The sequence below is a fragment of the Empidonax traillii genome, unplaced genomic scaffold (genome assembly GCF_003031625.1).
Source record: "Empidonax traillii isolate 1590-97213 ecotype Southwest subspecies unplaced genomic scaffold, ASM303162v1 scaffold199:size790550, whole genome shotgun sequence".
Taxonomy (NCBI): Eukaryota; Metazoa; Chordata; class Aves; order Passeriformes; family Tyrannidae; genus Empidonax; species Empidonax traillii.
Genome location: NW_020955392.1, coordinates 245,381 through 272,619, shown reverse-complemented (window position 1 = coordinate 272,619; position 27,239 = coordinate 245,381). Strand labels below are relative to the sequence as shown.

The window sequence follows — 27,239 nt, the reverse complement described above, 5'->3', positions numbered from 1 at the left end:
AAATGTCCAGAGCTAGACTTTCAGTCTAGGAACATGCTATGACTAATAAAAACTAACTGGAATGAAAGCTAGGCAATACTGAGCATCTCACAGTCCCTGCATTTCAAATATATTTTAGCAAAATCATGCTTTTCTACAAGTGCTTAAAACCCATTCACCACAGAGTACGAAAAAATGTGTGATGTTGTATATTCTGAAGCCAAAATCTGTTAGGTTCAGAATAAAGTTGGGTTAGATAGAAATACTCTTATTTTTTTAACTCAATAAATTCTCGAAAAAGTATGTCCCTGTGCAATGACAAAAATCTGCTGTGCAGGGGGCTGCTGGATTGCTTTTATTACAACAGATACTCCCACAGCAATCTAAGTAATCAGCAGACCTAGAGACTCAATTCCTCCTCCTTTAGGCAAACACTGAGGCATGGTGGCACAGAACTGATGCATTTCCTGGATTCAATAATGTTCTGTAAAACTGACATGAAAATCAGAAAAATATTCCCCTGAACCCGAAGGGTTATGACTTGTCTCAAGGTGCAGCTACCCCACAAAACTTAGTAGAATAGTTTCAGGCCAAAACTGATATTTAACTGTCCTAGATGTAATAAAAATAAAATTAATATCATTTTTTTCCCCTTCTCTGAACTTGTGGAAACGCACACGGTGATAGCTGCTATTTATTGGAGGAAGAATGTCATTCAAAATGACTGAGGTTCACTTCAGCTAAATATATTTTTACATTCTTGATCTCAGGAGTCTTCAAACCCTCTTCTGCCCACCTTTACCACAGTTATCACTTTTTTTTTTTGTCTTTGGGAACTGTAGAGAATTCAGCCAGTTTCTTTTATCAATAGTTTCTTCCTTCAAAAATCTTCTTCCCATATAGTTCAGCCTCTTCCCAAGTTAATCATCTGGAATGCTGTTTGCCCTCCCAGGTTTTGTCCCCTTACAACCCAAAAATGTAACTGTCAGTTAAAACCACAAACTGTTCAGTCCTCACTCTGTGTAAGGAAAAACTAATCCTTACTTTACCAAATCTAGAGAAAATAGATGTGCAATTTCACGTTTTGGGGTTTTAAAATTTAAAACCCGCTTGTTGTCAGAAATGTGTCTAAATACAAACTACCAAGTCAGAAGGGAGAATTTGACTGGTCTGGGAATACCAAAACAGGTCTTCTACCTTAATAACACAGTATAATGACCCATTTTGTCAGAAAAATATGAAATACTCTTGAAAAATCATCATACTATGATTAAAGTCTGTCAAAGGAAATGAATTCCTGCTTTATGAATAAAGCTTACGACGCAAGAATACTTCTACAACTGAATGAACCCCAGAGTTTGAACATGACAGACCAAACAGTACCTTCATCTGTCTTGAAAAACCAAGTATTTTATGCAACAAATCTTTCAACAGCATCATTTCCCTCTACAACTCTATTCCCAAAGTAGTCACAGGGCTTGGAACTGGAATTTCCATTAAATAAAGGGGAACTGTTCTGCCTACCCAGCATAGAAACCCTCCTGATAGGAGCTCACACAGGTAGACATAACCAGGTAGACCTGTTTGATCAACAATTTTATCCCTCTGTACAACCTTATCTTCTCAGTTTCTTAATTTTCTTAATTACCACCTAATTTCTTGCGGTTCAGGTTATCAGATTAATTTCTAACATGAAAGTCTGCCCTAAGTACATGGGGGTAGGATTAACAACGTTAGGGGTTTTCCCTTCTGGAAATGCAAGCTGGGAATAGCAGGTCATAGTTAAGAGGTGAAAGGATAGTCGTGTTATAAAGGATTAGTTGTGAAACTTGTTGAAATTCTCAGTAGGTAAGCTCTGTGTCACTACACTAGACACTACACACTGGTATCTAGTTCATGCTCACAGTATTTTAAGTTTTGGAGGCTGATTAGCAAAAATTAACACAGGCCAACGTTTTGGATGAAATTCTAGCAAAGCCTCTGGCAAAAGGGCCTGGAATTTCACAACAGATTTCAGAATTAAAGGCATTTAAACCTCAGGCCGTGAATCAACGAGTGTAAATTGATGAGTTCAGGAACCACATGTATAGAGACTTCAAGAGCCATGTCCTTTGTCTGCGTCTCACAAAGAACAGGTCTGGCTTGGGGAAAGGCTGTACCTGCTTCCTGTGCTGCCAAGTGCCTGCCGCAGCAGAACCTTCTCACGAACACAGCTTCTGTTTCAAAGTGCTGCATTACTAAGAAGATTAGGATTTGTCAAATATGAATGGATTGCTCCTATAAGTGGGTCGGAATGTACTGAAATTCTGAGGGCATTGCCTTTTAAAGAAGCCAAAAGTAGTGCCACGTAAGGGTATTTAGTGACTGGTTGCATCAATGTCTTTAATTGTTTGTGTTCGGTTTTGTGCCCTGAAAAGAGAAAACTAGGAAAAGTTAATAATTTTTGAGTAAGAAAACCCTTTCTTGAAAGGAGAACGCCAAAGATATGTTCTTGGACAGATGTCCTAGACAGATCTTGTTATCAAATAAATTAGGCTGTGCCTAATGTTAGAAAGAATCTTGTAAACACACACAGAACTGTCACAACACGACTTCCTTTTGCATTGAGAATGGTCTTTTCAGAGCAAGGCACAGTAGCTAAGTAGTGGGAAAGCTGCACAGTTGCTAATGTCATTGTCCCTCTTCAGTAAAAGCCTGTTTACTTTCCTCAAAAATCCAATTTACTCCTTGTTCCTGTTTCTTTCTCTGCCTCCTTTCTAATACCTCCTGTCTTTCCAGTAAATGAAAGATTTCAAAAATACCCACAGACCTAAACAGGGACTGCCGGGATGCCACGAGCTTCCAGGGGCTGTTGTTCCAGTTTGGGAGTGAAGACAAGGGGCTTCCTTTCTTGCTGGTTATTAACTGTAACTGTTCCTGGCATTTTGTTTTCCCAGGGAAGAAGCAGCGGCCGCTCGTTATCACTTCCTGGGAGACCTTCTTCATTCATCCCTCGAGCCCCGTCTCCTACTTCTCCTCTTATATTCCAGCCCGCCCCCGATTACTTCAGCAAGCCAGACGCAGCAGCTGACAAGCCTGGCAAAAGACTGACTCCCTGGGAAGCGGCAGCACGATCTCCCCTCGGCCTGGTGGATGAAGCTTTCGGCCCCCAAAACATGCAGGAATCCATCGCTGCTAACGTGGTATCGGCCGCCCGCAGGAAAACGCTTCCCGAGCCACCAGAGGAATGGAAACAAAAGGTTTCTTACGAGCCTCCGGCCACAGGTGGTAGCGCAGCCTTGCTGGGGGGGAAGCAATCGGGTGTCGTGCCACCCCAAAAAAGCTCCCTGTCTGCCCCCTCTGCCCCCTCCCAGGCTGGCTCCCAGCTGCAGTATCCTTACTGCAGCCAGCGCTCCCGAACAGATCCCGACATAATGTCCGTGGATTCCAGGTCTGACTATTGCCTGTCAACAGCTGATTCAAACTACAACCCACAGCCAAGGGGATGGAGACGTCCAACATGAGCAGCCGAAGGGCCTGCTGCGTTTTGCCTTCTTCCAGCTCTCCAAGCCTTAAGATCTGAGCTGGAGAAGGAAGGTTTCTCGCTGGCCTGACCATCTCTGAACTAAAGAAGTGAGGAGGCAGAATTGAATGGAGCACAGTTTTCACGTGACTGCAGGGCTTGCAGCCTCTAGAATAGACTCAGTTTTACACCTAAGATTGTTCAGTTTGTCAAAAGGGCAAAAATACACATTTCTTGGGGTGAAGGGGAGGGGGTGAAAGCAGGGCAATCCATGTGCTGGATGCGAAAATCTAGAAAGGACGTAGAAAGTGACAGTACAAGGGCTTGCAGTTGAGCTAATGTGAAGAAAAAAAAAGGTAAAATAAGGGCATTTTAAAGGTAAAAAAAATTTTACAGGACCTTGCAGGTTTTCTGGGTATGGCTGACATGAGTTCCAAGGTACTAAATATAGCCAGCTTTGAAAAAGTTCCAATGGAAGTGGAATACTTCGGAGCACTGGCTTATTTGCCATATGTTTTCTTTACTGTGTTTTTATAATGAGCTAAGAAAGTAGATCAGTGGATATTTTTACTGTGGCAACAGCTAAAATACATCTGTGGTCATGGTATCTGAATCACCACAATATGCAGATACAGGAAATCTTACACAGTCACCCAGTTCAGGTGGATTCCAGGACAGTTTCGATGCAGTTTTTACATACTGCAATTAATCACAGGCTCTGAAAGCACCAGGAAGGAAGGGGTTGTGAGTAGAGGTCAGTACCACGATACTTGAACAGCAAAATAGCTGAGGAGTGGATTTAAACTGGACTGCAAGTTAATTTTGTAATAAACTATCCAACAGGTGAGAGGCTGAACAGCCTTTATTTCTCTGTGAAATGCACTAATTGCTGAGCATTTACTGCTGCAGTGCCTGCTCATGGGACTGGCTGGGCAGTTCTTCGTAGAAACTAAGTAGCTCAATGTTTAGAAAGCTTTTGAGTTGTATTTGGAAGGCACAGATTGGTTGTTCATCAGGGGCAATACCTGTTCTCTGTAGAAAATGGTATGTGAGAGAGGGTTTCTGACATGTGTTACATGGCATGAGTCTGGTACAAATAGCAAATATTTGGAGGGTTGGTTATACTTAAATGATCTCGATGGGCCTGAAGAGATGGTGAACAATTTATGCTGGTGATAAATACCTTGCATTTGCAGCTTATTTAAACAATAGAAATACGTGGCTAAAAATATATGTATTCAAGCTTATTTGGGTAGTTTAGATGTTGTTAAAGTATTAAACGGACACCCCAAGTTTTGCAAAGTGCTGTCAGTCCTCCTTGTTTGTGGGGAATTCTTGAAGGATCTGTCAAGCACAGTCAACTACAACTACTGCAGAAGCACAGTTAACTATCCTTGGTATCAGTAAGGCTGTCAACTGTGAGTGAAGTGATTAGATCAGAAAGAACTAAAACATGCATGCAGTAAGAAAAAGCATATTACAAAACATTCCCATCTGCAAAGATTTTTCCCTCATAGCAATTATAAAATATAACTGGTAGGAAGGAAAAAGGCAAATTGAATCCAAGTTCAGTGGAGTTGGAATTTCCCATAAAAATTCCCATTACATGAAAAACATACCCCTAATGAGTTTAAGTTGGCACTAATTCTCTAGTCAAACACAAGTCTCCCTGAAATCAACTGATCCTTCTGACCAAGCAGGAAATGTAGACATGAAAGTTGTAATCCTTTAGACCATGATCACACTGCTAGAGCACCTCACAGATGTATCTCACAAAAGATCAATTTGCAAAAGAAAAGAAAGATAATTTAGAAAAATTACATGAACAGAGCTGCCATGACATGCCCAGCAATGAGCTCTGTACCAGGAATAACATGTTAAGTTTTCACCTAATGTCAGTGAAATTATGATTCAGACTTCAATTCAGTGAAATTCATAATTGCAGGCCTTGGCTAATCATAACTACATGTGTGTTTCACAGCAGGCCTACATTCTGGAAAGTCTGTGCTGCTGACACATTTTGCTGAACTGTGGTTTATATTACCATAACCAAATGGTTCCCTGCATCCAGGTTTCTGTTTTGAACAGTTTCCTTTGCATCATTAAACAGGAAACCAGATTAATGAGTTTGCAGAAAAGCATATTATTACCATTATCACCGTTATTTTTATTCACAGAATCAGACACCTGACTTTTGAATTCCCACTGAAACTAGTGCTGTGAATTCTAAGGTCATGCACCTACCAGAAGGAAACGTGTGCTTAGTTTTAAGGTACATGCAATTAAAACTTGCCAAAAGTATTTCAAAACTTTGGTGTTGCAAGAAAAAGTTATGATATGAGCTGATATTCAAAAGGTTTTAATGCTGTAAATATATGGGAAAACATACTGTAGGATGACACCTTAATTCTGCACCCAAAATATGCAACAAACATGTAAGAAAAGAGCATCAGACAGAATCACTGCCTTTCTGTCAATCTCCCAAGAAAAACAAAGTACAGCCTTATCATTTTCTTCTACTCACAAGAAGGAACTCATCACTGAGTAATTCTGTGAACAAGAGAATTCCTGACATTGAGTTTCACGTCCCTCTCGTAGCTAAATCATAGATTAACTTGAGCGTTTAACATGATGTACTGCAGATTTTTTTTTTCCCCTCCTGCTGAGGATTTGCCAGCTCCCTTTCCCATGTGGATTCTCTCATATCTAACAGGGAGTGAGTTCACACTGCAGCATTTCCCTCAATAGCAACACTGGTAAGTGGATCTGGCCTCCACCCAGCTGTCTATTTTTACAAAGTCTCTGGGCGATGGATTGTCTTGGACATCTATTCCTCTGCCCCACAGAAATGAAACTAATAAACATTTTTGGAGTTCTTAATGGGAGGACAGACATACAGACAGGCATGCAGACAGATCACACAGCCTTGTTCAGAAGGAAATCAGGCTAAATCCAGACTGAGACCATGGACTGATTTCAAAGGAAGCAGCAGGCCCAGACCAGTAAATGAAATATTAATGCATCAGAGTTTTATGAAGGGCCCCACAGCATTTTTCACTTTCTGTTCTTCACCCCATTCCTCCACTAGCAAAGCGTCTTTCTATCGAATAGTTGTGACTGTTGTGCGTGAGTTCTGAATATCTTAATGCAAGTATTTCTTACATTTGTTTTTGAATGCACAGATCTGCTCAGTAAACGTGAGGAAAAAGTTCTCTTGATGCTGGCTTTGTGTTCACTCGCAGAGGTGCCCCTGTTAATAACACGCAGAGCATTTGAAAACACAATATAACTGAAAATTTAGCTTCTTTAGTAATGTTAGGTGATGATTTTCACAACTCTCATTCGTACTTTGTTTTCATTTTGGTTTGCTTTAACACCAAATATCTACTCACGTTGCATTTCTGCCTAGTAGCAAAGACTGTGTTATCTTTATAAAAGACTTTTCACTTCTAAAGACTTTTACTCACTGCAAAGGACACTTTACTTGAGCCTGCATGCCAGAGATGTAAATTGTATCATATAATAAAGTGATTTGACCAATCAGATGAGAAACACAATTTTGTTCTCCCTAAATTCTTGTCTGTTTGTTTAAATAATCTGAACCCAAGTAAAGCCTAATCTCTTTTTTTCTGCACCATTTTTAGACTCACTGACTTTGCCTGTCAGTGACCTCGTGCTGGTATGAGCCTCTAGAAGCTTAAATCAGCATCAGGTCAAAAGGCAACTTATCAAATTCAGTAGAATTTCATTTCCACACTGACTAAGCAGAGAAGGGAAACACAGTGAAGCACAATCTACCCAGGTTAAGTAATACCATAACAACTGCAAATAATATCTATTTGTTATTGTTACTTCTCTACCTTACATGCACCTAAACCTCCGTTAAGTTCCTGTAGGTTTGTCCATTGCTATATCCTCCTACCGTTTATTCTCAATTGAAACAAATTGTTCACAAAAGAAATAAATATTGTGAATAAATTGTCTTTACACTATTCAGGCTATTTGGGTGAAAAGCTGGTGAGGAAATAAGGGCAGCACATACAATCTATCAGTGGAAAGCCAGATCAGATTTCCACTAGTGACAGGAAACAAATCACAAAGCAGTTTTTGCATTTGTAAAGCAAGCAGGATTTTGTCCCCAGCGCAGGAAAAATGACTGATGCATGTGAAACTTGGAGGAACCGAAAAAGCTCCACAATAGCATTTTAAGAGCTTTGCTCTACGAAGGATTTATTTACAAGGTTATAAGAGACTCAGTACTATTCTTTTCATGGCTACCTTTTCATTCTTCTTTGGGAAGTTCTTAATTGCATCACAAAAAAAGCCAGCTTAAGCCAAATTCACAGTTTAATATTTTAAGTCCAGAAAGACAGGCTGGTGTTTCCAGGCCAGTATCTAGTTTTCCTCAAACTGAACGTTTGTTCACCGGATATATTGCTGGGTTTTAAAAAGCAGCTTTGTGTTGCTGCTGAGTCAGAAGCAGCACTCAGCGTGCTCTGAAAGGTTTGGTGTTTGTTCACACGTTTTCAGAACTAAAAGAAGGACTCAAGTATTTTATACTCAAAGCAAAATGACCTCGGGAGTGTTTGTGAGCGTGCACACCAAGTTGTGGGGCTCTTTTTTCTGGATAAAGAAAGGTAATGGCTAATTAACAGATGTTAATGGAGAACTAGGAGAACATATTGTGCTGTGGTACAGTCCAAACACAGCTGGAAGGTTATAACACACTGACCATACAGAAAAGAAGTTGATGCTAAACCTCTCGATCTATTTTTACCTTTAAAATAAACCAAAACCCGAGGGTAATTTTGCCTAAATAGCACAGAGGTTCATAACTTATTTTTCCCTACAAATGAAGAAACTGGAGGAAAGATATGCTACTTGCTGGAAAAAACAATGCTGTGTGTTGCCAATATTTTTAAGCAGGCTCTAGACAAGCAGAATGTGCCCAAGGCAAAAAAAAAAAGGAAAATAAGAAGCTTTACAGAACTCACAGTCAGAATAACAGATGCACTGGTATATTTTCCCAGCACGAACACACTCACAGAACTGTGGTAGTTATAAAACAATTGCCACTTATCCATGTTTTTAACCATTTGCTAAGCCATCTTAATTTTAATCTTCCTGTTATCAGTGCATGCCCTCGAGTTTAATCTCAGACAGTCAGTAATTTTTGGAAAAGAAGAATCAACATAAAGTCAGCATATGCTCAACTCTGTGGTATTTCTAATTTTTCTTTTTTTTAACAGAAAAGCTTATAAGCATAAATGCAGCATTTCTGATCAAGTGCTCAACAGCTACTCTGATTTTTAGTTGTGTTCAAGACAGTTCATATTTACAGTTCAATTCAAACATACTGAATTACTTGCATGCACAAAATAATAGCTAAAGCTGTCATTTCATGAGAAATAAATAGGTAACTTTTTCTAATTTCCAAGTAATTCCCCACTATGGCTCCACATCATTTCAAGTCTTAAGTGAAAGTTGAAGATTATTCCGTCCACTGTGTCTGTAAAGTCCACTACTCTTTACTTGCTGTGGCAGTTCAAAACACCAAGAGATTTTCCAAGTGGTGGTAAAAAAAAAAAAAAAATTCAATGTAGAAATTAATAAATCTACCTACTGAATCCATATGCCCTCAGAAAAATGTAGTTCAAAGACAAATCAAGAACAGAACAAGAAAGTCAAAATCCTTTGACCACATGGAGCAAAATCCTGGTCCCAGCTAAGACACTGAGAGCTTTGCTAATTTACCACTTCTGTCAGCAGGGCCAGGATTTCACCTCCCAGAGAAATGTGCAGCACCACAAATCACAACAGGTCATGAATTCACAAGCACTGAACTTGGTATCAGGAGCCTGGTAGGTTTTTGAAGCCTGGAGAGTAAAAAATGTGATTGACAAAACAATAAGGCACCAATCAGATTTTCTCCTGTCACCTTCTGCCAGGAACTTGCTCTTTTCTATGTGCAAACAAATGGAGAGTTATCTCAGCTGGGACTCTGCTGAGGCTGAAGTCACTGCCTTGGCCTCCTGTATAATCAATGAGGAGGGGCATTCTTAAAAAGAGAGTAACTCCATCCCCAAATAAATGCATCAAACAGGTGGGCTGGATGCTACAGGATATATGGATAGATGAGGATCATAGAGTTTTTGAAAGAGTGGAGAGTGCAGGAAGGCAGGTGATTATGCATGTCCCTCTCTCTCTCTCTACTTACACAGGTATTTCTTCAGTGCAACTATTGCAAAATCTTTGGCATGGGAATTATTTTTTTAAAGGGTGAAGCTGTTACAGGAAGTGAAATTTTAATTTTGATCACATTAGGATAAGTACACAGTTAAGTTACAAGCAACACCTCACCGTGTTCTTGCAGGGCCGCACCTGAATTTACTCCTCATCTAAGCAGGCTTGATCTGGTATGAGAAATGAAGTCTCAGCATCCCAGACACAGGATGACATCACCCTGAACCCATCTAGGTTTGTGGAGTTCAGATTGGATTGTTCTGGATCAACAACAGACCACATAATCCAGCCAAGGACAGTGAAGAGAAGATGGTTGTTACTAAGGCAGCCACAAAGATCTTGAAGTTTAGGTAGATGCTTTTTCAAAATCACTGTGGAGGTTTCTCAAAGGAACAGATCCCCACTCATCTGCTCCTGTATTTTAGTGGGCTGTTATTTACCCTGCAGAATTAGATACAGATCACAGTGTTCTGGGTGTGCACTACTGGAGTTAGATGTGACTCCTGTGTATTTAACCTCAAATGAGTAGCAGCATGACCAGAGGTTTGGATGGCAGCAATCCAAATGGATAACATTCAGGGAGTAGCAACAGTGCTTTTATTTTTCCCTTGTGACCTTTGTAATAGTTTCTACTCCTTTGAATGCTCTGCCACAAACTGCACAGGAGGGCAAAGAACACAAAGGTGCTTCAGGACTAAGTTCACAACTACAGTGAGGATTAAGGGCATACTGTAACTCTTTTCCCCCAGATAATAATTTGACTGTTTGTGCCTTTTATATTTTATTTAAATTTTTGCCATTATTCACAATCTCCCTTTCGGATGCTCCAGTGTGTATGAGATGCATTGTATTTTTTGACAAAGCACACAAACCTCCTGAAAAAGCATAGTTAAACTAAAAAACAGGTAAAAACCATGAAAAGAAAATAAAATCGTGTGACCAGTAAAGCAGACAGATTCTATTATATTAGAGCATAGGATGGGGTAGGTTTCCAAGCTTCTGTTTCCCTCTGTGTTTTAGGGACTGGTCCAACCCCCAGAACACCTGACTCTGGTCCCTGTCACACAGTGGCACAGACAGAAACACAGCTGGGAGAGCACAAGAAGACAGAGCTAAGACAAATCAGCAGGCAACAGTGCTAAGCCTACTGGAATACTACGCCAGTAAATAAAAATAAGTTAAAGGTATTAAACTTAATTTTATCATCTTTTATTAAAATGCTAAGCAGAAGGGCATGCTGTGGACACTCAGCAGTGTGAAGACCCTATGCAGTCCTGTACTTAGCAGCAATAACTAACCTGGCTAGGTAGTTTCATGTATTGTCTGCTAAAAGATGGTCCATTTGTCACTAAACACTTTAAAGTTACTTACTGAATGTTTATCTCTCTCAAGTTTTTCAAGCCCAAAACAGGACAAGCACTTTAACTAAGCCTATTGCTGCCCAACAGAGGGCAATGGTACACAATCCATATAATCCATATTATTTCCTCTCCCTGACAAGGCCTCAGTTTCAACAGAGAAGCTCTGGCACAGTTGGAGAACTGTCTGGACGCCAGAACCAGACAGTGTTGTTATCAGCACATCCACACAAACACTGGAGCAGAAGCAGAACTCAAATGCCATAAAACTTTACAGCTTGAGCTAAAGAAGATGGTATAGGAGGGATTCCTACAACCCTGTTTAATGAGGGCCATGGACATACAAGCTAATTATTCCTGACCTCAACCCCATGGGGTAGACAGACGTCATTATCCCGCTGCACAAATGGAAGAAAACATGACAGTGAGAGAACACGTGCATTGCCCAGGGCTGCTGGGACAATGGCAACACTGGACCTCAACTCAGGCATTCCAGCTCTTGCCTTCACCTATAACCCACTGACTATTCATAGAAGCAATGCATATTTCACAACCAGCACAATCCCATTCTTACAGCTCAGAAAACAAACAGCCAGGAAGCTCCAGATCCTTTGAAGGACCAATCTAGTCATTCATGAGTCTGATTAAGTTCTGGCCCCGTCTGCCAGACAAACTTCACCAACTTCTGAAAGAATGTGAGGCTTTGGAGTTGCTTACTTATAGTAACCACAGCTGAGTGAACAGAGATGAACCCCAAAGGGCAGTAGAAGGAGTAGTTTGAAAAGTCAGAATAAAAGGGGAGTCTGCATTTACTTATCACAAAGAAAGCACCTGTCTTCTCCCATATCACCACTCTAGTCTCACTTGAAGTCTGTAATAAAGCAAACAAAACTCATCCAAATAAATAAAATCAGAAGTTTCTGTTAAATCATGAGTTTTCTCACAAGCCACTGACAGAATATCACTGGCAATGTCTTCAGTCTGATGTCTGTTATTAAGAAGCACATGTTGTTTGTATCTGTCACAACAGTAATGCAAAATAGACAGCTGCTACCCAGGGGCTCAGCTGTGCCACTAAAGGGAAAAAAAGGCACAGCCATTTTCAAAGGCATCAGATGAAGGAGTTTCTTCCACTAACCCGGGGAAAAGGTGACATACATGAAAAATTATGTCACTGTAGATGGTGTAAGAGCTTCTCTTGTGACTCCCTGAAAACTGCTTTAATAGGAAGTTGCATGATCAACTTAAAAATGAACGAGCAAAACCTGACCAACTTGCCACTTCTTTTTCAACAAAATGGAGTTAACAATTAACCTTTGCTTTTAAACAGGTGGCATAACAATAAACACAGATAAAATCAGTATGCTGGCAAAAAGCTTAAAGAAAACAATCTGTTATAAACAATTAGCAATGCATAAAAAAACAGCACACCCACTTCTAATGAATCTTCCTTAAAAGCATAGCAGTAAGGAACAGTCTTAGGATAACTCACAAACGTATAGTAAGTTTATATGACTATCTGTCCACAAATTTCAGCACTGTAGATATGATATAAAATACCAGCCATTTCCATGCAAGATACTAAGGCTTCTGAGGGAAAGAGAAGGAAGTTGGCACAGACAAAAATCTCGCAGAGTTGGGTGTTTGCAGCTTCCTTGACATGCAGGCCCAAGTTATCATCCACTACCATAGAGGATGATGGCAGTATTATATAGCTGTTTATTTTAATTTAATTTCTAACAGTAAATACAATACAGGGAAAAAAGCAAAAACATTGGTCTGCCCTCCCTAATTGCTCATCCAGGCCTCTGCTTTCCTACAGCTACAGATCATGGCTACCTGCCCAAAATCCAGTATCAAAGCACCAAAAGACAATTTCCCTAGGGAAAAAAACCCTCAGCTTTTTTATTTATGTGTGTCCTCTCTATATTACACATACCTTTTTTCCCTAGTGCAATAACTGAAGAACAGCTTCTGTCAGACTTCAGATGAAAGGGAGCCCGAGGGAACCCCCTGAGTCCTGCACCAGTGACTTTTATTCCTGTAGTGTATTTTTTGAGGGATGGAACTATAAAGACAATTTCAAGTTCCAGACCTTTGCCAACCACAGTTTCTTGTTTCTTTTAGTTCTGTCCTAAGCAAGAGAGGAATTTGGAATAGTAAATGGTGGTAGCCCCTGCCTGATTTGACAGATAAGCCTTCTCCGAATTAAGGGTTGGTACAGCAAGTGTTACCCCACTGGGCACAATGCCCACATTCAGGGGAGCTAAAGTAATGGAGAAATTACTCAGGGAAGTCAAACACACATGGACAATCCCACCAGGCATTCCCTGAGAGTGTGAGGAGTTCTAATTCCACATCTGTAGAGTATCAAGACTGAGAATGGAAAATATCTACGGCATGGCTGGGCTCTTGTAAAGTGGAATATATGAGATGGGAGGAGTTTTGTTTTGTGCCATTAGTCCTGGAATGTTTCTAAACTAAGTGAATCTGTGAAGAAAGAATTAAAAGCAATAACATTGAGAGGAAATACAGCAGGTTTCAGGAGCAATGTATTCCTTCTGTTTTAAAATAAATCTTCTTGCAGAGGTGGAACTATGGATCAAAATTCGGTCTTTGAATCTTCATGTTGAAGAGCTCTGTACTTGAGTTCATATTTATTTGGATGCAGTAAATTACTTTTTATTAAAAAAAAAAAAAATTAGGGGCAGACTAATGATGGTGTAATCCAGCAAGTATTACTTCCAAGGCTGTTGTTCCTACTTGGTAAAGAATAGTATCCAATCTATTGTACATCTTCCAAATATACTGTAAGGAATATACTTACTGTGGCAACCTGCTCCTTGAGGGATCTCTTCTGCATGACTCCAGTAACAGCTAAAGGAAAAAAATGGAAGAAATGCCAAGAATTAATCACAAAGTGAGACATTACCCCTAGAACAACTGCACAGTGATATAGTAGATGTTCTCTACACAGTGCAAACTACTGCAATATTTTGCACTTCAGAGGGTCAACTGAAAGGTGTATTGGGAGGTATAATGTAGTAACACTTCTTCAGTTGTGATATATTACACTTTTAAAGTTAATACTTGCTTAATCTAATGATCCAGTACTCAATCTCATGTAATCAGGTAAGGCATCAACAAGCAGAGCCTTTTAAACAGTGTTGGGAACAATGTTCAAACTTTTCAAAGGTAAGGTCATGACGCATCTTGATGACACTGCAACAAATAAATGGTACTTCTAATTCAGTACTTTTATGCTAAGTCATAAAAAGAACATCTGCTCAACTGCAGGCTTTCTGCATTTCAACCATGAAGTATTCCAATTAACTTCAATGTTAATGAGAGCACCAGGAAATACCCAGACACTGGAGAAGTCACAAAGCAGAACAACAACATCCCCAGTACCATTTAGTGACAATTCACTAAAGATGGTTGGTAATTAACAGTGACAAAACAGAAACTCTTCAGCTTCTTTGAAAATGAAAACATCAAATAGAAAAACAAGTTCAGCCAGACCATAACTTCAGAAATGAGGTCTACATCTCATGACTGATTACTGGGGGAAAAAACCCACAAAATCAATAGACCCCACATCTTCTCTGCTAATACCGAGTCTGCCTATGCAAAAACACCTTAAGAAGAATCCTCACAAATGCCAAAGGCAGACTTTGAGCTTTAGACATGTCACCTTAGTAATAAATAATCATTCTGCTACTTTAGTAGTCTCTGAAATAATAAAAAATAGTCTCTGAAAGCTTTTAAAACACATCCAGGTGTCCCTGCTTCACAAGCCTGCATGTTCACTGACACTTAATGCCTGGAATGTCAGCAGATATTACACGGTTGCAAGAAGAACATCCTTGGCTTTAGTCACATGACTGTCAGCTGAAGATGACCAGAAAGTTTATTTAGATGTCTTCTGAATTGCTGCTACCTTCATTATGTAAGGATTTCATTTCCAAGCACAGAATTGAAGAGGTCAGTAGAAAAGCTTGATTCTTAAGTACTTAATTGTCTGAATGAAATGGGCCCATTTTGCCCTAAAACTTCTGATCTCTTTTGTACTGTACACTCATTTTCAAAAATACAACAGGTGGTCTTCCATAAGACCAAAGCAAATTCATCTCTCTTCAGAGGCCAAAGAAAAAACTCATTTTCTATGTAAAACTAATCCTGAATTCATTTCTTACAAATACTTTAAAAGAAAACTCAGTAAGTCCTGAGGCTGAATTTTCCTCAGATCTCTTCACTGGAGAAAACTGACCTTCGATAGAGGATCTGTTCCCTGAGGATCATCTGCAAGCAGCCTGTAACTTGTTCTCTCTGTCTTCACATGTCCTGAATAAAGAGAAACAGACACACACTGAAAAATGTTGGTCCAAGTTTGTGGTTTGGTAACCAGCAATCTCTGTGTCAAAAGTCTTCTTGCCCAGTACCACATTGGGAAGTCTAAAAATAACCTGGCCTCTATATTTACACTGTTGGATAAGGTAAGTCACTGAATTTATGTTCAAAACATGTAAATAAAAATTACTTACTTTTCAGAAGTGTTAAGACCTGAAAACAGTAAACAGCATAAATGCCCATCATGGCTTAAAATCAGCCCCCTGATCTGCAGCCTGAACATGGTGCTGGATGTGTAATTTTAGAAGTCTAGATTTTAAATGCTTTCTAAAAACAGCCTCAATAAAGTTGGTGACAAGCTAAAACAGGAATTTGGAGGCCTGCTGGTTTTTCCCAATCATATAGGTTCTTTCTGCTTTTCCTGCCCAAGTGTTTTCAGTGTAGGTCTGACCAAACAGGCAGTGGGTTCACTGGTACATTTAAGGGCTCAGCTGCAGGTCCCCCTGCCGTGGGTGTACACGGTTTCCACGGACATTCAAACGAGCTGGGCATGTGCTAGAGGGGAAATCTTATTTGGCAGGTGACACCACCACACAGCATTGCAATCCACTGAGTACACAGACAAATCCTGCTTTCATCCTTCTGCAGCAGCAAAGCCCCATTAGCTGACACTCCCTTCCCTGAACCAATCCTGGACGTATCCTCGTTGTCATTTAAATATGTTCCTGGGCAGGAAGGGCAGTGCGGGGTAATTTATTTTCACAGAAAGAGGCGAGCAGCTATAATGATTAATGGGAACATAATTTCCAATAACACTGGGATACTAAAAAGAGAAAGAAATGTGGGACGAGTTATGTAATGTGTACTAACCGAAATATGCTGCATGTCTCTGAAAGGAGACACGATCCTCTCTCTGGAGGGAACGAGAGCTTTGCCACTGAGGGGAAACCTCAGTGTTTTAAATCACAACTCTAGGGCCCCTAATTTATTCTAATTTACAGCGGAACATTCCTGTAAGCAGCATCAGGGACAAGCTGAGGAAGAAGAATAAAAAACTACTACACTCAATAGCAGAACATTCACTGCATGACATATTCCCACCTCATAAAGAAAAGGATCATCCCTGTTGACACTCAGGCCTAAAACTTGGGGACCCCCAGAGCTTCCCTGCCCAAAACGCCCGCGGACAAAGCAAGATGAACGCAGTGACCCTGCGACAGCACTGAAGGGTCACCCAGACCTTGAGACATTAGTCTGAATCCCTTACAAACAGCAACTGCACCCAGAGGAACAAGTGTCTCGGAAAGAAACCGCTGTTACCTAGGATGACACTTCTCTTGGAAGCGTGCTGAAGTTTCCAGGACAGAGTCCCTTCAGTTCAGGGGATTATAAGGCATGCTCACAATGGCTTCCCTCAGGGCAGCGGGAATGTCACAGCATTTCTTGGGATAGTAATCTCTTCTTCCCATTTTTCTTGTCAAACAGAATTAGGTGCCTGGTCATAGGCAGTTACGTATGTGCCTGCATCAAGAAACGGGATGTTCAGCTCAGGCAGAACTTGAACCCACAGCTTAACCTAAATCTCACAAGTTAACTCTGACATTGCTGGCAACAAGCAGCAACAGTTTATAAAATTAGATTATGTGGCACAGGCTGAAATTCTGCAAGTAAATCTGGGTGTTTTTTTCATATAAAAAATAATTTTATAGGTTAGATATTTCCATTACAGAAGATATAACAAGCAACTTTCACAACTCAAAAAGGCCCCCGAGTCCTACAGATCTACTGACAACACAGAGCATCCCCTTGGTTAAGATGTCCAGCTGGCCCTTAACCAGTGCAACAGCAGAAAATATTTAGAAAATCTACTTAGAAAGGGAATTTCTACTTAGAAAGGGAAGTAAAATATGTCAGCTATGAAAATAATTATATTATTAAATTAAATCCATGGAATTAATTTTACCCACTTTGCCCTACAGTGCTTGGACATGTTTTAAGGGAAAAGAATATCTGATAAAAAAATAACAGGAACTTCCAGTAGTTGCTACATTAGTTATCATCAATTCCTGTGGTAAAACATTTGACCATACAAATCAGATTTATATTTAAGCTGTGTGCCTGTGATATGGCATACCAGGTGGCTGTGAAGCTGCAAGACTGTACCACGGTCTGGTTTCCATATTTCCAGTGTTGGGAAGAATTCAGACAAGGATTAATCATAAAACAGATGGAAGAGACTTTTTTTTATAAGGGAAAAAAAAAATAATTGTTACTTTCCAGAAGGGGAAAATAGTCAAATGTTTTTTTCAGTTAGTGGTTATACTGAAGTGGATGCTGATACAGGGTTTTGCAAAAAAAAAGTAATTAGAAGTTAGATTAGATTATATTCTTCGTATAGAAAAAAGAATCTGCCTGGAATATGAGTAATCTAAAAGATCTCTGGATACAATTATAATTTATACAAAGTTCATTGTTATAGAAGAGGACATGTTCTCTTTTCCAAGAGAATTCAGCCAACTTATAAAAATACACATAAAAAATACACTTGAATAAGTTTGCACCTCAGGAAGTTTATCAGTTGGGGGAAAGAATTAGAGCCAGTGATAAATGAAGCCAGAGATTCTAAAGGAATATTGACATTTGTTTCCACTGAAGTACCACACAGAAGTCCCAGGTAAGATGATGAACTGTACAGAGTACCAACCACAGGAGAAACAAACTGAAATACTGAAAACATGCCTGGTTTATATATTTGTTTGGGGAAAAAGTGTTTAAACTAACAGAAACACGTCAGCAATAAAAGTTACCGTGTTACCCTTCTGCAGAACACTTCTTAATACCTTTTAATACAAGGGTATTTTCCTGCCAATTTTTCCCTATGAAAACACTTGGCCACCATTCCTTGTTGATTTTTTTTTTTATTATTGGCTGTTTCCTGCCAGCACAGTTCCTGTGAGTGCACACCACAGTGTTCCCACTGAGCCACAACTCCACCTCAGCCTCTCTGCCTTTACACTCAGGTGACATTCTCAGCTTGGCAGATTTATTTCATTTAAATAAGATTAAATTTAAAGATTTATTTCATTTATTTCAACCTGAAAAGCTACACAAACCACACTGAAAAAAACACAAAGGCTTGATGTTGCTTATGCCTGGATGCAGGGAAAATAGTCCAGATATTCTTTTTTTCTGTTCAGATTTGTTTATAGCTCTAGAAACCTTCATTTTGTCCTGCAGTCCACTTTTCTGCTGAAGGGCTCTTAAACTTGTGCTTCAGCTAGTCCAGTCTTGCTCTGGAGCTGTAACCCCCAGCAGTCACCCAACTAAACACATAAAATTGAACAGGTGTTTATTGGTAGGATCAGAAGCTTATTTTAATTGAAACCACAAATCATTTCCCCCCCTTGATTATTCTCAGCTTTGTTTACCAGTGTTTACCATTTTAAGGCTGATTTTTAAGTGGTGGAATTTTGCTCTCGTCTTGGTTTATTTTTTTACGAGTTCACACTGTCCTGACTTCAAAACGAACATATGAGCTGCAGACCACATATAAAAGAACTCGCCCTGCTCGTAACAAAAGCCTGCTTGTCTTCTCTGAGTTTGTTTCAAACCACCAAATTTACAGAAGTTAGATCAACAAGATCCTTGCAGAATGACCTCTGCCAGCAGCACAAGCCAAGCTTGCAGCTGCCTTACCAGAGACAAAAGAATTCAGTGGACATGAAGAAGGCAAATACTTTTTCTCTGAGTCGGGACTGACAAAGTGCAGCAAAGCATAGCCAGGCCAGCAAGGCTGTTAAAATGCCAGGATTTAATCTCAAGTTTCAGAGTTGTTTTTTTTTTTCCCAATTCCAACTCCTGCATTCACAAGAATCTGAGCTTTCCAACAGCTTCTTTCCAGAAAACTGAAAAGACGTCGGAAGAGCGTGGCAGACAAAATTATGATGCACTTTCCCTGCAATGCAGTTAAAGCTACACATTAGTTATAAACCCTTGTCCAGAAGATGGATCTTCATTCTGAATGGTTGGATTTGTCAATACAAAGAAAAATAAGTATGGAATTAATCTGCTGATCTGATGGTATCAGTGGAGCTCATAAAACCCAGATACACATCGAAGAACTTCATCTTCAAATACTTTAAAAATATACTACATTCTTTACCTTTGTGAAATGTACTTTGGACTAAAATTTCCCCCTTCACCTTCAAGAACAAAAGCCCCCAGATACTCTGCCATTTGATGTTTGGCACTCTTCAGCAACCAGAAGAAGTTTAACAACTTGGCAGAAGAGTCAGTCGTTTCTTTGAACTCCTTTTTCTTTGGGAATGCTTCCTTTTAAAATCACAGTAGCAGCAGCAAAACCTAACAAAAGAAAATTCTCTGATATCTGAACCCTTTAGAGAAGGCATCTAAATAAGACTCACTAGAGATGAAGAAAGAAGCCAGAATTAAATGAAGGATCAAAAGGATTTATTTCCAAACAAACATCAACCTGCCAAAGAGATGTGCATGCCATGCAATATTTAAGGAGCAAGGATGCTCTCTTTTGGAGCCTCTTGTGCAGACACACCCCCTGTTTGTGACACTATGTCAAATTATAATGTTGTTAGAAGCAGGGAGAAGACTTGTATGCTTTTCACAAAAGAAAAAAACCCTAACTAATATGTCAAGTTCACAGTGCAGTGGACCACCCACAGAAATGAATGAGTTTTTAGCCAGAGACCATCAGAACATGCACATGATAAATGAAAGCTCTCTGGCCGGCTGCTGGCTCTGATTAAGTCCTTTGACAGCACAGGCCTGTGCTTGTGGCCTCAGCCCTTGGGATTAAAGCAGGCTCTCAGCTTTGTGTTTTCTGCAAATGAGTACTGCAGCTGGAAACAAAGCATGAAAGTGTCAGGCCACACTGACGCTTGAGAACTCACCCCATATCTGTTGTTCTTGTAACCCAAATTACAACCATGCCCACACTTCTTCAGCACCCACGGCCTGCTGAGGCAATTGTCCCACCCTCAGGGAGGAGCAGGGGTGCCATTGTGTCTCTGGAGCTCTGCTCCATCACCACCTCTGCACACAAAGTGCATTTCTGATATGCCTGTCCTAAATTCAGAAGGGTCCCACGGCACAGAAAAAGTGCTGCTGAAGAAATGCTCCTCGTGCCTATTATTATGGGTTATTTAACTGCAGCCAAACACAGATCACTGTCTCCAATGAGTTGTACCCATCAAACCCTGAATTTCAACGAGGTGAAGTATTATTTAACAACTAAGATAATTAAGCCAGCCCCTGAGTCTGTGAACAAGGGCAACATTTACCTGTCATCCTCTTCTAGGTCTTTTATATGTTCTTTTTTTTTTTTTTATCTGTAGACAAGGCAGTTAAAACAGGAGGGGTTTTTTAGTGGATTTTGATTTTGGGTTTTTTTTCTTGCAATCTTTTAGTGTAAATTTTTACGAGGTCTGATGTGGCCAATGTAAATCCCACAAAATAAACCATCTCATTTGCTTTAAAGAAACTTGAGGATAGTGAAAATACTAAAGCATAGAATGTCTTCCTGTGGATCCCAGAAAAAAAAAATTATATATACATCTTTGGATCATGAACAAAAAAACAGTAGTAACAATATTTTGGAAAGTCTATCAAACCCATACATATTATGTCAATACCTCAAATATAATGACCTCTTGCCAGTCTGTCCAATGTGGCTATGGAGAAATTACCAATCCAAGTGAAATGAAAATATTTAATTTTTCATCTGAAAACTATAACAATTTATTTTCCCTAAGCAAAACTTAAATTTGGAACATATTAAAAAAAATCTGGCTTTTCCCACAACTTTTCATAGGCAGGGAAGTATATTCCAGATAAAGCTACAATTTCTTTTTTTCATTCAAACAAATTCGAATTCAGAAGTGAAAATGGGGAACCCTGTACTGCCTCTGACAGAAAGCAGGACATATTTCACGAAAATTTATAATAAAATTTACAATAACAGGACTTAAGTCTCATTTGCAACACATGTAGGAGGTTTAGGTTCAGAATTTATGCAAAACTAAGATTATAGGTACACTTATATCTGTGGGGGCCAGTTTCATTTTAAAAAGCAACTGTAGGCAATTTATCTCTGCCCAATTTATTTTTTGGCTCCAGTCAGTTATTTCTCAGTAAGTTATACCTGTAAATAATTACCTGAAGCTAAGATGGACACAGAATACAGAAACATCAGTTACATCATTCACTAAACAGTGACTTTGCTATTGTGTAGAAACTACAACCTCCTTTTTTTACAAACAGATATATAATAATCCCTGTAAACCTCTTGATTTCAGTCATATTGTGATTTAGACACTACACACATGTTAACTTAAATAGTCTGAATAGCTGATTGATTTCAATCCATGGTATGAAATTCAGCATATACGGCAGTTACAGCCTCAGGATGAATTTAAGCACCTGTTTCAATTAAAGAGAGGAGGGGAGAAGAGGGGAGGAGAGGAGAGGCAAAGGACATAAAAAGAAAGAAAGAAAATGAGGGATAAACAGTTCAGTGTTTTTCCACTTGCCAGCCTGGGGCATCCTTTCTGGTTATGCAATTCAGAGGAAGCAGTGTGGTGGGAAAGATCCCACCAGGGGCTGGAAAAGGCCAGACCAAAAGGAAAAGTCTTGGTTAAACAAAAATCACCTAAAGGAAGGAGACAGGTAAATGTTGTCCTTGTTCAAAGCCTGACTTACTCATCCTAGTTTGCCACTAGTTAAATAATTGTTCTCATTGAAATGCAAGGTTTGATTTTGCGATGATTCAACCCAGACGGTGACCGTGAGTTTTGGTACTGTTGAAAGTGTCTGAGCCAAGCTCAAAAACTAGAGAAGAGTAAGAGCAGCAGGTAAATTCTGACGGTGAGGATTAAAATGACCGTTTCTTTGGGGCAGAGATGGCCAAGGATCTCAGAAATACGTTTAGCAAAGCTAAGTCTGGGAATAGAAAGCTCGAGGGAAAATTAATGCAATTTGCTGGTTGGACAGACACACTTCCAGGACACGGCATCAGGCACACACATTTTATCTGTCTCAGAGAGTTTCTTGCTTGAAAAGTTATGCACACTGTGTTGGTGTATTTTATTACTCTCCAGATGCCATTTGCAGTCAGAATTCCTTACTCCTGTCATATCAGGAGAGAGCCAATTTTCTGATCAATCCTCCAAGCCAAATGAGACCATCATTTTCCCCAAGAAAAAGGAACTTCCTAGAACAACCTCAAATCCAAATTGGAAATACAAAAACTTCAGCTGGCTTTTACTGCCCATAATTCATCTTGCTGCATTCACACAGGAAGGTAAGGGGGGAATATGTTTCCTTCTGCCACCATTTTATTCTGTCCAAAGCTGGTCGCTGCCATGAAATATCTGTGCTCTTCATATCACACGTTTCCTTGATAAACTGACACAACACTATCCTGAAATGATGAACATTAGTAAGCTTCAAATTACTGAAGGTCTCTGTCCCTGTTGCACAAAGAAAATGAAGGGATTTTGAGTAACAGTTTGCAAGGCCTGTGCTTGTTGAGCAATTACTCCCTAGCACATGTAACACTGCAAAAAAATCTCATTTCTTTTTCAGAACAGACTCTGTAGATCAGCCATCTGCCACTGACTTTAGCCATCAGCTCCTCCTGAAGCACGGTTTCATCTTTCACTAAAGGATTAGCCCATGCCATTCTCATCTGATATAGTCTTGCCCATCCATATATTTAAAGCCTTATTTTTAAATGTCTCTTTCCTGCTTGTAGCACAGAGATTTTTATTCTCAGAGGTGATGAGGAGATGAGGAGAACGATCTGTACAAGTGTGAGGGGAGCGTTCCACCAAATCTATCAATAAGCTCTGCAAGGGATATAAACCCTCTTTGTTGTGGGTGCAGTTGAATCTTTTCTGTTCTCTTCTTTTGCCAGGAAGATATGAGTGGCTGGAGTGTTTGATTCTAAATATAACTAGTTGATGTCAGCTGGATGCCAACCCCTTTGAAGAGGATCAGCCCCCAGTTTGTCTCAGTCCTAGGTACCATGCAGATCCAAGCACAAGGGTACAAGCCACCCAGGACCAGGCAGGTCATCCCCATGCATAACTAACTCCTGAAGCTTCAGCTAAAGCCTTGAGACCGCTTTCTATCTGCACAACAAAACAGTAGGGTAAGTGTATTGTTTCCTGAAATATTTTGACATTGTCTGTCCTGCAAAGTGTCATATAAAAGACATTTATGTAACCTCTTGACTCTGCGATTTAAAAGGTGTTTGTTTGGGTTTTTTTTTCGCTTAGTCAGAAATGCACCTTTTTTAAAGATGCCAGAGTTAACTTGTTTAGTTCCTCAAATTCTTATCAGATTAATAAATTTCAAAATGTAGCATTTCTAAAATAATAAATCTAGATGTAAATTAAAACTAGTTATGAGCTTACAGCTTTTAATATCATGTGGAGATGTGAGAAGGCCTAGACCACTGACACTGATTTTTAGCTGGAGAATTTACGCGGCCAACTCCAAGTCCAGTCCTTTGAATCTTCTGTCCATCAAAACATGTCCCAGCATCTGTCTGCAAGCAAGAGCTGCCAGTGCATTTTGCAGGGCAGCATTTCTCAGTCAGAAATACCTGACTGCCCTGCTCAGCCATTCTAAGACAGGCTGTTGGAAATGAAATCGGCCCAACCGTGCGCGCTGGCTCAACAATGTAAAAATGTGTTGTTTTTTTTCCAGCGAGGAAAAACCGTATCAGCAAATCACAATGTTATCAGATTCTGCCCTGATCAAAGAGAGGAAAGAACAAGCATCAGCCATTATGGATGAAATCCACAGGAATGGTATAGCACTGACCCCAGCTCTCCTGCATATGCAATGTCCTCTAGCCCTCCCTAATACAGTTTTTTAATCACAGAGTTTAACTCTCTTACAGCTTTGTCTCTGGGTGTTTTGCCATAAATAATCTTGTGGGAGTATCATGCTGCCTATGGTAACTAATCCTTTTGTAGTTGCCTCTTTTCATTTGAAAGCTATTTTCAGATGAACAACTGCTGTGGAGGAATGAAGTAATCTAACAGCTGATGTACATTCTGCTAGGATAGCCTTTCAGAACATTATTTGGGGTTAATAACTTGACTTCATTCCATTTTAAAAGGCTATCATCTAAGAAACATACTGATCTGTACACTCTCTTTTTTTTTTTGCTCTGTTTCATTCTGCTTTTTTTTTTTTATATGACTGATAAAAAATTTTGAAACAAATGTTTACATCTCTGTTCCTTCCTCTCAAAGTTTGTCTTTGTAACTAACACCTTTTACTAGCACTTGGCAAGTCTCTCTAATGCACTGCCACCGATTAATCTTATAGGAAAGAAATTTTACTTCTCTGTTGTTGCACTGAGGATAATGCAGACACTTTTATGAGAAGGTTGCTTGATTTTCTAAAAGAGGTTCTTAAAGTTCTGCTTCTAGTGTGACAGCTTAAAAAGCAATTAACTCAGCTGGGAATACAGATCTGCTTGGCTTTCATTAGGTATGTGCTGGATGCTTTCGGAGATCCTTCCAATCCTCCTCATGAAGCCTTTTTTACCATCTACATAAAAGATCAATTTTCTAGAAGTGATAAACACCCCACAAGACTCACTGGAAAAAACAGGAAGCTCCATTAATATTTAGAATTTATGAAAGTTATATCACTTGCATAGGATGAAACATAAACACTGAACTATAAATTCCAGTTTTGAAAATCTTTCTGGTGGGCTTTTGCTCCAAAGGATTTGTGGATGGTTTCTGCACTCACTCAATGATCACTGTAAGGAAAAGCAGGATAAGAGACATAAGGATTTTAGAGAAAAAAGCTACAAGTTTCAGTGCCTGGTCCTACTCCTTCTGATATTTGCAGAGGGTTTTTTTCTGCAGCTTCTGTTCCTAAGCAAATACCTCTTTCCTATTTCAGTTCTCCACTGAACACGCACTCAAGTCTGAAAGCCAGTCTGCCCTCCCAGATTTCACTGCAACTCCATTTTTGTTGGAATTGTAAACCCAAGCACTACATGTGCCTGAAATAGCCTGTAAGCTCTTCAGGGCAAAAGGGAAAAAAAAAAAATGGTCTTTCATATGTTTGTTTGGAACCAGGCATTTCACATGGTAAATGTTGCTACTATTCATAGCAATGCTAATAAATGCACCATACAGCCCTTGACATCACTGGTGTTGTTGGATAATCTGTGCTGATGCTCAGCATTTGCCTCACATAATCTTTCCTTTTATTATTTATGTATTATCAGATCTGCTGTCAAGATTCATACACATAGTTACGACAGCTTATCCTGCAAGATGTGCTGTGATATGTGGCCACTGAAGGCAATACTAAACCCTTTTAGTGCACATTCTATTTTTGCATCTCCTTTGGATGCCTGGGATATTTGAATTAAACCAAAAAAAAAAAAAAAAAAAAGGAAAATTCCATGAAATGGGTGCAATAAGAGTCTGAACTTTATAACTGTACAGGCTCAGTGAAGCCAGTTAGGAAACAGAAGAATAACCAAAGCTGTGGTCACACAAATATAAGCTAGTTCTTTGGGAGTAAATCTGAACAAGCCTTGGAAAAAGCAAGAAGATAGCTGGCTTTCAAGTGGCTAAACTCAGCTCTACTAATTTTTGACATTTTGTTTTGACCTGAATTGTTAATTCAACAAGCTTAACCCAGAAGGTGAACTGCTGTCTCCCTGGGGTTTGCCTTGCTGTTCTTAATGACAGCCCTGCACCTGTAAATTCAGTAAAAATCAGATGTACAGTTTCAGCCAGTCTCACAGCCCTGTGAAATTCTTCACTCTGAACACAGGTAAACACCAACAGAAGATTCTGTAATGCAAGCCTTGGAATGACACTCAGTAAACTTACCTACTGCGTTTTTATTTCAGCCCCTTTTTATTACCATGCTTTCAGGCAAACACTGAATCTCCAATTCCTTGTTAAAAGACATTCGTAGCAGAAACAGCTGTTGATAAACTGAAAAATCAGCCAAGTTTTTACCAGTGTTGAGACTACCAGTCTCTGGGCAAGACTGGTGATGGCTGGAAGTGCACATCTGCTGGGCTGTGAGACACGACTTTGTATTTTAGAGAAGTTTGGCAAGTAGGAATAGACACCAAGTGTAAACCCTCCTATGGTCTCAAAGAGAGACTGCAGCAGTAACTCAGTGTGTGGATACAGCCACCTCCCCAAACCCTTGGTCTTTCATTGGCAAACTTGGACTGATCATAACATTTCCAAGGCTACATGCATGTAAATCCCTATGTAAATCCCTATGTTTAAGGAAGCCCTTGGAGTTCATCGCTTGAACCTCATGTCCAGTTCTAAACTGCTACTTCAATGCATTCTTCAGTAGCTACGTGAATCTTTTCCCGACATAGCTAGTAAGTCTTATTTCTGACACTACAACAAACACACTAATAATCATTATTAAAATTTATGGTCAAGATTAAGGTATTTAGAAGACTGTAAACGGAAGGATTAAAGGAGTATTAGGTAGTGAATAGAGGAGGAACTATCTAAATAATATTTAAATATAGTCCGCTATGATTTTAACCACAGGACAGGAAGGACTTAGCAGGAACAAATTAAAGCAACGAAGCTAAAAGGTTTAGATTTGGATTAAACTATTAACTAAACTTTTAATATTATTTTACAACATCCATTTATGACATCCTCTTTCCATCATCCTCTAAATGTCCTCCTTTTCTCATTCTTCATCGCCCTTTCTGCACTGACACTGAAACAATCCCTAGACACATCATA

General features: G+C 39.6%; 2 protein-coding genes and 1 long non-coding RNA gene across 3 annotated transcripts in view; 2 read left to right on the top strand and 1 right to left on the bottom strand.

Moving 5' to 3' along the window:
• SYNPO2 (synaptopodin 2) overlaps positions 1–3,826 on the top strand; it is a 71,904-nt gene extending 68,078 nt beyond the window's left edge. Inside the window, exon 5 of the mRNA XM_027886976.1 lies at positions 2,916–3,826. Within this exon, the coding sequence (XP_027742777.1) occupies positions 2,916–3,482 (567 nt within the window). The 3' untranslated portion in view covers positions 3,483–3,826. The remainder of the gene's footprint in view (positions 1–2,915) is intronic.
• LOC114059017 overlaps positions 1–27,239 on the bottom strand; it is a 57,166-nt gene that overhangs the window by 25,531 nt on the left and 4,396 nt on the right. Inside the window, exons 2-3 of the long non-coding RNA XR_003571570.1 lie at positions 15,353–15,426; positions 13,910–13,959 (exon numbers count right to left, since the gene is read on the bottom strand). This is a non-coding gene — a long non-coding RNA (uncharacterized LOC114059017). The remainder of the gene's footprint in view (positions 1–13,909; positions 13,960–15,352; positions 15,427–27,239) is intronic.
• Positions 23,456–27,239, top strand: part of MYOZ2 (myozenin 2) — a 17,803-nt gene continuing 14,019 nt past the window's right edge. Inside the window, exons 1-2 of the mRNA XM_027886982.1 lie at positions 23,456–23,617; positions 24,178–24,281. Of these exons, the coding sequence (XP_027742783.1) occupies positions 24,206–24,281 (76 nt within the window). The 5' untranslated portion in view covers positions 23,456–23,617; positions 24,178–24,205. The remainder of the gene's footprint in view (positions 23,618–24,177; positions 24,282–27,239) is intronic.